The following is an 11,257-nucleotide window of genomic DNA, read 5'->3' as shown; positions in this document are numbered from 1 at the left end:
CGCTCTGAAGCGCATGACTGTGCAGGGCGACAAGACCATTCGTGGTATCGGCAAGAGCGGAGTGATCAAAGGCAAGGGTTTGACGCTCGCTGGTGACAACATCATCGTCCAGAACATCCACATCACGGAGCTCAACCACCACTTGGTCTGGGGTGGTGACGCCATCTACATGCAGGGCACGAACAGTGGTCAGTCGGCTATGAAGAACATTTGGCTCGACCACATCAAGATCTCCCGTGTCGGCCGTCAGTTCCTCACCACCAACAAGGCAAGCACGGACTCCATGACCATCAGTAACTCGGACTTCGACGGAAACACGGATTACTCTGCTTCGTGCGACGGTCACCACTACTGGTCGTTCATTTTCTACGGTACGACGCGTTTCAGTATGCTGAACAACTACATTCACGGAACCTCGGGCCGTTCTCCCAAGATCGGTGGCGACAGTGCCGCTAACGTCGTTGCGCACGTCGCGAACAACTTCTGGGGAAACAACACTGGCCACTCGTTCGAGATCGGCTCCAACGCGTGGGTTCTTGCTGAGGGCAACTACTTTAGCAACACGAAAATGCCTCTGTACACTGGTACGGATGGTGCTTTGTACGCCGCGAGCAGCGGCGATGAGTGTAGCAGTTATCTGGGGCGCGCGTGTGTGGCCAACACGCTGGTGGACAGTGGCAGCTTCACGTCGCGTAATGGCGAGACTGCTCTCAAGACGATCAAGTCTTACTCCACTTTTGTCGACTACACGCCGGACACTCAGACGAGCAGTTCGCAGCAGCAGCAGTCGACTCAGGCGAGCGGCTCTCAGCAACAGACTTCGCAGACCAACGGGTCGGAGCAGCAGCAGACTTCTCAGACGAGTGGATCGAAGCAGCAATCGAGTGACTCCAGGAAGTTGGCTGTCCAAACGAGTGACTTGGAGAAAGAGTGGGAGCAGACGAACAGCAACTTCGGTGTCGGAAAGCTGGATTAAGTGGAAGTGGTAAGAGTGGTGGCAGCGACATACGTGCCGGCCCATAGAAGTCATGTTGTCTTGCATATTGTAGCGTGTAACAAATACAGTTGATGGATCATTAATAATGCATTTCTTCTCTCTGCTACATGTGCCAAAGGTGATTGTTCTTAAGCTGACAACTGTGGTCATTGAGCGTCATCCACTATAGGCAAATTGAGGCATGCCTGGGAGTTGTGTATAATTTTTTTATTAATACGCGCTGCCAGAACTTCGCACCGTGGCGGCGAAAATAATAGCTCTCGAATTGTTACTAAACTGAGCCCACCACGAACTATTATCATCGGACCTTTGAACCGTGTGATACAGATTTGGGTGCTCTAACGCGCGTTCATGTCGATTAGCGTTTGTACACAACTAATATGTAGGTGCATTCTGGGGGTTTGAGTCCAGGGGCGCTATTCGAATCCAAACTACCAGTTTATAATAAGGGTGTAGTCTATGGCGTTACTGTGCCCCATGTTGAGGTGATGGTCTCTAATCACTATTGTTAGTTTTCCGTGAGATACGTTAGTGTCACTTAGGTATCCTAATGACGTCTGAGTCTAATCACTATTCCAGATAGGTAAGCAGAACCCAAACTAACTCTAATGCTACTGCACGCCACGATTCTTATCGTATCCATCAACTGTATATTGGTTTATACGCTACAAAGTTCAAGACAATTACGTTCAGCACTATGCCAGGACTCATTCAATCGAGTCTGCAACTGCTGTCGCTTCCACCGACATCTTCCACTTAATTGATCTGGCCAACGCCGAAGTTGCTGATTGTCTCGGCCCACACTCTCCACATCACTTGCCTGGATCGAAGACTGACTCGTCTTTGTCGAAGGCGTTGCCGTTCCAGGGTGTACTGCTGAACCTCCTGCTGAGATTGGTCCCCCGATCCGCTTGCCTGGGTCGTCGTCTGCTGCTGCTGCGAACTGCTAGTCTCAGTCGATTCAAGGGTGTAGTCAACAAAGCTAGGGACCGACTTGACGGTCTCAAGAGCAGTCTCGCCATTACGCGACGAAAAGTTACCGCTGTTCACCAGGGTGTTGGCCTCGCATGCACGTCCCAAGTAGTTCGTGCATTCGTCCGCACTGCCCGCAGCGTACAAAGCGCCTTCTTCACCCTTGTTGTACAGAGGCATTCTCGTGTTCGTGAAGTAGTTACCCTCAGCAAGAACCCACGCGTTGGAGCCGATCTCGAACGAGTGGCCAGTGTTGTTTCCCCAGCAGTTGTTCGCGACGTGCGCAACGACGTTAGCGGCACTGTCGCCACCGATCTTGGGAGAACGGCCCGAGGTTCCGTGAATGTAGTTGTTCAGCATACTGAAACGCGTCTCACCGTAGAAAATGAACGACCAGTAGTGGTGACCGTCGCACGAGGCAGAGTAGTCCGTGTTTCCGTCGAAGTCCGAGTTACTGATGGTCATGGAGTCCGTGCTCGCCTTGTACGTCGTGATGAACTGACGACCGACACGGGAGATCTTGATGTGGTCGAGCCAAATGTTCTTCATTGCTGTTGTGCTCTTGTCGGTACCCTGGATGTAAATGGCGTCACCACCCCAGACCAAGTGGTGGTTGAGCTCCGTGATGTGGATGTTCTGGATGATGATGTTGTGACCGTTAAGCGTCAAACCCTTGCCCATAATGACACCGCTCTTGCCGATACCACGAATGGTCTTGTCTCCCTTGACGGTCATGCGCTTCAGGGCCGCGTTGTCGTACGTCACCGTCACTTCCGTGCCGTTGTCACATCCTCCGGTGTTTGTCATGCCACCGCTCTGGAGGATCACATCCTGGCTCTTGAATCCGTTGTTCTTAGCAATGCACTCGCGAGTGTACTGCGGGCGACAACCAGGCTCTGTCTTCGTGCCTTCCGTCCCGCGGAAGTCGAAGGTCTTGTTCAACACGACCACAAGCGGCTCCGACGAGTTCAGGTAGGAGACCAGCTCGCTGTTCGTGGTCGGGTACACGACGGTACCGTTGCCTCCACCGGTGGCTCCAGCAGCAAGTCCGGACGGAGTGCCAATGGTGAAAGCGCTAGCGTTCTTGGCGACGAGGGCCAAGGCCGTAGCGAGAGCAAACTGAATACGCCCCATGATGAAAAAGCGAAGTAGTCTGGAGGTCGGCAGATGGGGTGTTGTGCTCAGGGCGAGGCAAATTTGAGAATGACCGTTTGTTAACGCTAGTTGTTTGGGAGCAAGACCACTGTTGAGGGTCGTGCTGGTGTAGTGGTGTTACCGTAGCCTTAATCTGCGGACGACATCGTAGCCAGGATCTTTAATTTTATATATCCTGAGGGTTCTGAGGGATCTGACCCGGCGCTCAAATCCTGCGCTCGTTTCCATGTTAGCAGCTGATCTCAAGTGATGGCAAAGCCAGCTGAAACGAGTTCAGTGGATATGCCTGAAATGGTCAACAACTTGCAGCTGGTACAGTAGTAAATAGTACTTCTATTCCTCAGTCTGTCTTCGTTACGGAGGGTTGATTTTGTGAGATAGCCGCTCACTTGTTCTTCGAGAGGAGCAGTGTGCCCACGCCAAGCTGCAGCGGATGGTGTCAACCATTTTCTCTCCATGTAGCGCATGTGCCAAACTTACGCCTTCCTTGCGATTCAGAGGTAGCCACTTTGACTAAAGACGTCCCATTGAGTCAGACCAGGGTCCACGAAAAGGAGGACGAGATCAATTTGTTGGTACATGTTCACACAGCCGTTTCCGTCAGTGAACAACCAATGTTCAAAACCGGTGTGCAGAGGGGCTCTATCGTTATCTTTGGATGTGCGCCAGCCGAAATCCCAGATCCGCCTTCAACGAAAGTGCGACTAGTTCATCGTATCAACTATGAAGGTCGATTGTCACTCAGTCGGCATGGTGCGTACTCACGCCCCCACTCAGCTGTTTTCTTGTAGAGCTGGCAAATCGTGCGCTGGTGGCGGACTCCGAGATGAACGGCACACACAGGCTTCGTGCGGTCGCTACCACAAGCGTCACTGAAGTACGTTGAACGGGCTGTGAGTATCTCTTTGTGCCGACAGGCACAACCTCGTTCAAGTTTTTAATCGCCGTCCTCGATCACCGAGCCGTTTGAAACAGGTGCATACAGTAGGTTCCATCAGCGCAGCGGCAACATGCCTGCGTTTGAGGACGACATAGGCAAACTATTCATCGGGCGGAGCTTGACCTTCTACGTATCAAACGTCGAGTTGCTTACCATCGTGGGGGATGCAGCGTGCCCTGAAATACGCAAACTCGACATCCTACAACGCGGCAATATTGGTCACATTCTTGCGGTCGCGGCCCCGTTAGTCGATGGTCGTCTTGTTTCTGCGTAATGAGGACCAATCGTTCCGGCTAGAGCCTCGTCAATTGTCGCGGTGGTCTTTAGTGTGCATGAGGACTGCGTGCGCATTGGTGGCGGCACAAGCTCTGTGGCCGCCACAGTAGAGTCACGAGTTCGCAGTGTAGGACGGCTGACGATTCGTTTGCTTGTGTTGACACACTCGTTCTCGACGAACAGCCGACAGACTTACAATATCCGTGGTGGTTCAGGCATGCAATGTCCGCTACGAACGCCCGTGCAATCGTGTACATACACGAGCAAACGTGGATACACATGCATCAAACTGAAGCAACCCACCAGCCGTGATTCACGGAGTGCCAGCCCACGGTACATATACCAGATACGTTGCTCGAGAACGCTCAAACATCGGACGCGAGCCCTCCCTACGCTGGAGCGTGTGGACTCGTAGCCGACTGTCACGGACTCAAAACCAGGAACCGCGGGGACTGGACACTACTGTGTACACATGCGCATACCGATGCTCTCGCGTGCTGTAGTGTCTTCGTAGGGCTAGCGACCGCAGATTAACTGCGTATGCTTCCGTCGTATCATACGGAAGAGTTGGCAATTAAAAATGCATGCTGTTCGTGGTCAATTGGCTGGCTGCGTGTTCCAACAAAGCACGGCTGACCACTTTTCAACAGCCGTCCACCACACGCGGGATTAATCAGCCGCTAGAATGGAAGCAAATCTAGGATTTGACATGCGAAAGCGCCGGTGTCCTTCAACGTACTAAAGGCTACAGCTCGTCCGTCCGGGCATCATTACGACAACTTTAGGCGCTCTCCATCCCCTCAAACAGCACTGGTATACTCCTGTCACACCGACGTTAGACAGCGGTCATTTACAAATTCGCCTCGCCTCGAGCACTGCAACTCACTCGCCGACCTCAAGACCTCTTCAACGCTCCAGCATGGGACGCATCCAGCTTGCTTTCGCTGCCGCGGTAGCTCTCGTCTTAAAGAATGCCAGCGCCTTCACTGTTGGCAAGCCCACCGGTCTTGGTTCAGGAACCATCGGTGGAGGCAACGGCAGCGTCGTGTACCCGACCTCGACCAACGAGCTGATCTCCTACCTGAATGACACGGAGCCGCTTGTGATTGTTCTTAACCAAACGTTCGACTTCCGTGGCACGGAGGGAACGACTACTGAGGTTGGATGCCGCCCGGACTACACGCGCGAGTGCATGGCCAAGAACAACGGCTTCAAGAGTCAAGATGTGATTATCCAGACCGGTGGCATGAACAACACGGGTGGTTGCTCCAACGGCACGGAAGTGACCTTGACGTACGACAACGCTGCTCTCAAGCGCCTGAACGTCAAGGGCAACAAGACTATCCGTGGTATCGGCAAGAGCGGAGTCATCATGGGCAAGGGCATGACTCTGAACGGTGACAACATTATCCTGCAGAACATCCACATCACGGAGCTCAACCGACACGTGGTCTGGGGCGGTGACGCTATTTTATGCAAGGCTCCAACAAGGGAACGACTACGCTGAACAACATTTGGCTTGACCACGTGAAGGTGTCCCATGTCGGCCGCCAAATGGTTGTCACCAACAAGGCTGGCGTCGCCACCATGACCATCAGCAACTCGGACTTCGACGGAAACACCGACTACTCCGCCACTTGCGACGGCCACCACTACTGGACGTTCCTGCTGTACGGCAAGAACACCGGGGTCAGCCTGCTCAACAACTACGTGCACGGAACCTCGGGTCGTTCTCCCAAGATTGGCGGCAACGCTGATGCCCACGTTGTTGCGCACGTCGCCAACAACTACTGGGGTGACAACTCAGGTCACTCGTTCGAGATCGGCGTCAACGCCTACGTGCTTGCCGAGGGCAACTACTTCAACAACACGAAGCAGCCCATGTACAAGGCCACTGAAGGATCTTTGTACGGCTCCAACGGTGCTGATGCTGCTGATACGTGCACGAGTTTCTTGGGACGCCCGTGCCAGACGAACGTTCTCGTGAGCAGCGGTAACTTCACGTCGTTAAACGGCCCGACCGCTCTCGAGACCATCAAGACGTACCCTATCATTACTGGGTATTCGTCGGGTTCCACTCAGACGAGCAAGAGTGGCTCGGAGCAACAGCAGACTCAGCAGTACACCCCGGGTACGGCAAAGCCGTCGGGTGAGACGACCCAGACCTCGATCCCAGCCAGCGAGTTGGCGCAGGAGTGGGTCGAGACGACCAACAACTTTGGCGTTGGCAAGCTCGACTAGAATCTCTACGTGTAGTTCTGCGTAATTCAGTGATGGAATAGAAATACAAACTTAATGTTCAAGACTCGGTAGTATGTCCGAAGTCTCATTTTCACAAAGCTTGAAACACACTGAAGACCTTCACATTTGCAGGTATAACAACTGTGTGCGTTGAAAGCTCTCAAAGGCTCCAAATAAGGAGATAAATAACTTTCATCGAGCTTCATCCCTTGCGCTTGCATTGTGCTCGCTTGACGCCCACCTGGCCTTCCCACACTATCGTCGCTTTCACTCAGTGCAATGCATCAAGTGGATATCGTATCGCCACCTCTACCTGGATGCAAAATGAGCCGCTGCGTTCCCGGGTGCTCCCTACAAGCAGCAGTATCCCGCGCACACTTGGAAATGAGAAAGCATCTATTAATCCATACGAAGCGACCATGATAGCCAAAGCTCAAGCGCCCTATTCATCTTGCGTCTGGCCCTCACTGTTCATTTCGCTATCCAGCGCATACTTGGAAGTACTTGGATTCACCGCGCTGATGAAACTCTGGCCTGTCCTTCGAGGACTTCCCTTCCTACTATCGGCTGGCTTGGTGGCCGGCTACGTCAACCCGGAGACCTGCACGGGCACCTGTACCAACGCGCATGATCCCTCCATTATTCGTCGCTCTGATGGCACGTACTTTCGTTTCTCGACGGGCAACAAGATTGCGGTGCATTCTGCCCCGGACATTGTTGGTCCATGGACGTACTTGGGTGCGGCCGTGCCAGACGGCTCCACCATCGACTTGGACGGCAACGACGATCTCTGGGTAGGCATCATGACGCTGATTCAAGCAATTTTATTTATTTGTTTTGCATCTCGTAGGCGCCAGATGTCCACCTAGTTGGAGATGAATATTATCTCTACTACTCGGTGAGTACCTTCGGCTCTCAGAACTCGGCGATCGGACTCACGCGCTCGTCTACCATGGCCATCGGCACGTGGACGGACTACGGTAGTACGGGCATTACCAGCTCCTCGTCCAAGGACTACAACGCGATCGACCCCAACCTTATCGACGTCGACGGCACGTACTACCTCAACTTTGGCAGCTACTGGCAGGATATCTACCAGGCCGAGATGAAGTCCATCCCCACGGCGCACTCCGGTTCAGCCTCTCAAATCGCCTTCACGTCCGACTACGAGGTGCTGGAAGGATCGTATATGTTCCAGTACGGCGACTATTACTACCTTTTCCTGTCGAAGGGCCAATGCTGCAGTTACGACACCTCCAAGCCCGCTTCAGGCAAGGAGTACCGCATCCTCGTGTGTCGCTCGTCGTCCGCTACCGGTAGCTTCGTGGATAAGGATGGAACAGCCTGCACGAGCGGCGGCGGTTCGATCGTTCTGGAATCGCACGAAGAAGTCTACGGGCCTGGTGGCCAGGGCGTGTATGATGATCCGACCTACGGACCCGTCCTGTATTATCACTACGGTAACAGTGGACGCTGTTTTGTTCGGTGTTGTTGCTGTATATCTTACGAACTGACTTGTCGCTGTGGGGTGCCAAATTGCAGTGAACACCACGATCGGGTACGCGGACGGTGACAAGAGATTCGGCTGGAACTACCTCGATTTTTCCAGTGGGTGGCCCGCCGTCTAATAGCCCGATCAACCTACACGCTCATCAGCATTGAGCAGGAAACGGGTAGTCTGCTTCAAATAAGCGTTTTGTCTTCGGTGGGGACTGTTGCCAGCCCACGAAAGCAATTGCAACTTGTGAAGCTGCCATGATGTCGGCGAGCTTAGGTACGCATCAATGGCAAATTGACACGTGTGCGTTAGAGAAGATTTATCTGAATTGTTTAGGAGAACAAAAGAGAGCTAAACCAGCAAGACTGAGTAAAGTGGACGCCTGGAAAACGCATTTACTGTGACCTGGGTCTCACTTGGCTCCTTCTTTATACGACAGGCCACCCACTCGAGAAATCAATTGTGTTCCAGCCGAACCGCTTGTCACCGTCGGCATAACCGACCTTCGTGTCGACTAAACGAGAAACACCGATAACAATTAGCAAGCGAGCAACATCAAGACAAGGAGGCAAAGAATGCGTACCGTAGTGGTAGTAGAGGATAGGTCCGTGCTTCGGGTCATCGTAGACACCCTGGCCGCCGGGTCCATACACGTTGTCGTGCGACTCCAATACAATGGTGCCGCCGTCCTTCGCGCAGTCCACACCTTCCTTGTCCACGAAGCCGCCAGTGGCCTTCGAGGAGCGGCATACTAGGACGCGGTACTCCTTCCCTGCGGCTGGCTTGGACTTGTCGTACGTGCAGCACTTGCCCTTCGACATGAAGAGGTAGTAGAAGTCGCCATGATGGAAGATGTAGGGTCCTTCAAGAACTTCGAAGTTGGACGCGAAGCCGACCTGGTAGGGGTCGACACTGGACAAGACCGGCGGGTCGCGCATGTGGGTCTGGTGGATGCCCTGCCAGTAGCTGCCGAAAGTGAGGTAGTATCCGCCATCGACATCGACCAGGTTGGGGTCAATGGCGTTGTACTGTTTGCTCGAGTCACTGGTGATGCCCGTGGTTCCGGCGTCCTCCCACGTGCCCACATCCAGAGAGCTGGACCGAGCCACACCGATGGCAGAGTTCTGCGTGCCGAAGCTGCTCACCGAGTAGTAGAGGTAGTAGTAGTCGCCAACCTTGTGCACATCGGGGGCCTACAAGAGTGGTAGAAATAGTGAGAATATGGTCTGACAAACTGGGAACGTATCAGTGACTACCTACCCAGAGATCATCGTTGCCCTTGAGGTTGATACTGGAGCCTTCTGGAAGAGCAGCACCTTCGTACTTCCACGGTCCCGTGATGTCGGGCGCGGTGTGAACAGCAATTTTGTTGCCCGTGGAGAAGCGATAGTACGTTCCGTTAGCACTCTGGACGATGGACGGATCGTGCGCGTTCGTGCAGATGCCAGAGCACGCACCCGGAGCTGCGTACCCGTTGACGGCGGTTGCTACCAGGAGTGGTAGCCCCACAAACCACGAAAGAGCCTTCACCATGTTTAGCACGAGCTCTGCGACCGACGGAAGGAAATTGGAAGTAAAGCGAATTTACAATGAGGTTGCCGGTGTCATACACTGGCGGTGTGTTCCCGGTTCACCATCCGAAGAATTAAAATTGCCGTGAAAAGAACGGCCTTCAGTTCGGATCCCGTACCGTAATACATGGACCTACGGGTCCTCTGTCCTAGCGAACTGCAATGCGGTGTGGACACCTCTACGGTAAACTCTTAGTGAGAAGTATCACAATGCAAGTTATCAATGAATACAATGCCTTTTGCGGCAGAACGCACTTGAAACTGGCACTACGGTGCAGTAGGCGGTCAGACTGTATCTCGGTGGGTCGATCCCATTCATTATCTCGGGTGGTCGCACGACGTGAGCGCTTCTAAACTTTTATAATACAGACGTGCAGTGTTACCACCCGGAAAAAAACAAATGTCGGTAGATCGACGCATAAATCGACGCATAACCATGTAGGTAGATCGCCAATCCTCCACTTTGTTGCTTAAATGGCTCGGAAAGTCAAATATTTTATTTGGGCAGTGCACTCATCGCCTAGCCCTAGCGCTCTGGCGCCCGTAAACGCTGTCACAGCGGCTGTGGGCGTGGTTTGTTGGAGGGGTAGGGCGATACCTCGCTACGGTTGTTTTTGTAATTATCGATCATATACTCACTCATACCGCTCACACTCACTCACTAACCTACGCACTCACTCATACCGCACTCTCTCACTCACTAACCCACTCACTCACTCATACCGCTCTCTCTCACTCTTCAAATCCAAAAGTGTATATTGTCAGCACCCCTCTGGTCTGTGTGCGTTGATCGGAGCTCGTGTCCATTGTGGACTGCTCGATAGGCTTTCATGATTGCAAAAGTTGCAGCGTTCACCCTGGCACATTGTTCGTGTTCGTTCTGATGAGCCTGTTCGCGCTGGTGCTGGTTCGGGCATTTCCCGTCTGCTTACTATGTTCGCTGCGAGGCGCATCGTGAACAAAGGCAACGTCCGCGTCTGCGCTGTTCGAAGGTGGGGTGCGAACGTCGACTGGCGTGGGGCCCGAAGCAACGCTCCCGCGCACCAGACAACTTCAAGCTGGCCAAACAGCTCGGGCCCATCAAAGACACGTAACAATGTATTGCAGCGATGTTCGCGAATGCACGCGCAGTCTTGGTGACGGTGCACCGGTTGAACGGGGGTAAGGGGTGCTTGATACGTGGCAGCTTCGCGCGCGTCCTCTTGTCAGTGCCAGGCGCGTGGCCTGTAAAAGTAATCAGTTACAGAGGATTAGGACAGCGGAGGATAGAGAGAAGGGTATGGTAAGAGAGGGTTCGTGAGGAGGAAGTCGGCCTGGAAGGTGGCTTGCGTATTGGAGGAGAAGATTGAGAAGTGAGGACTGAGAGTCCTAAGCAGGGATAAAAAAACTTGTCTGTCATAACTTGACTGATCTACACTGCTCGGGATACAAATCCCTAGTACTATTTGAGTACTATGACAAAGCATAGGCACGTCGGGGATGCATACTTTAACAAAAAGGAAGACGAGGATGTAGAGATCAGGTCTGATACAAGGATGTTTCAGTCTATTGTATCAGAGACGAACCGCACAAAGGCACAAAGGTGAGCCACGGTCATCACGACGAAG

At 53.2% G+C, this 11,257-nt stretch overlaps 3 protein-coding genes across 3 annotated transcripts; 2 read left to right on the top strand and 1 right to left on the bottom strand.

Moving 5' to 3' along the window:
- Window positions 1-6,221: 6,221 nt before the first annotated feature.
- Window positions 6,222-6,581, top strand: KRP23_10404 (uncharacterized protein; the record flags this gene model as incomplete). The annotated part of the gene is made up of 1 exon (XM_067880849.1): window positions 6,222-6,581. One exon carries the CDS (start codon window positions 6,222-6,224, stop codon window positions 6,579-6,581), a length of 360 nt encoding a protein of 119 aa, XP_067742236.1.
- A 521-nt stretch (window positions 6,582-7,102) lies between these two features.
- KRP23_10403 (Arabinan endo-1,5-alpha-L-arabinosidase A) lies at window positions 7,103-8,209 on the top strand (the record flags this gene model as incomplete). Its single annotated transcript, XM_067880848.1, has 3 exons — window positions 7,103-7,375; window positions 7,432-8,041; window positions 8,124-8,209. The coding sequence occupies 3 exons, from the start codon at window positions 7,103-7,105 to the stop codon at window positions 8,207-8,209; spliced, it is 969 nt and encodes a 322-aa protein (XP_067742235.1).
- Window positions 8,210-8,507: 298 nt separating this feature from the next.
- Window positions 8,508-9,612, bottom strand: KRP23_10402 (putative arabinan endo-1,5-alpha-L-arabinosidase A; the record flags this gene model as incomplete). The annotated part of the gene is made up of 3 exons (XM_067880847.1): window positions 8,508-8,593; window positions 8,663-9,272; window positions 9,340-9,612. The coding sequence occupies 3 exons, from the start codon at window positions 9,610-9,612 to the stop codon at window positions 8,508-8,510; spliced, it is 969 nt and encodes a 322-aa protein (XP_067742234.1).
- Between the last annotated feature and the right edge of the window lie 1,645 nt (window positions 9,613-11,257).

Source organism: Phytophthora ramorum (genome assembly GCF_020800215.1).
Source record: "Phytophthora ramorum isolate Pr-102 chromosome Unknown Phyram_PR-102_s0009, whole genome shotgun sequence".
Classification (NCBI taxonomy): domain Eukaryota; phylum Oomycota; class Peronosporomycetes; order Peronosporales; family Peronosporaceae; genus Phytophthora; species Phytophthora ramorum.
This window is presented reverse-complemented; position numbering and strand designations above follow the sequence as displayed.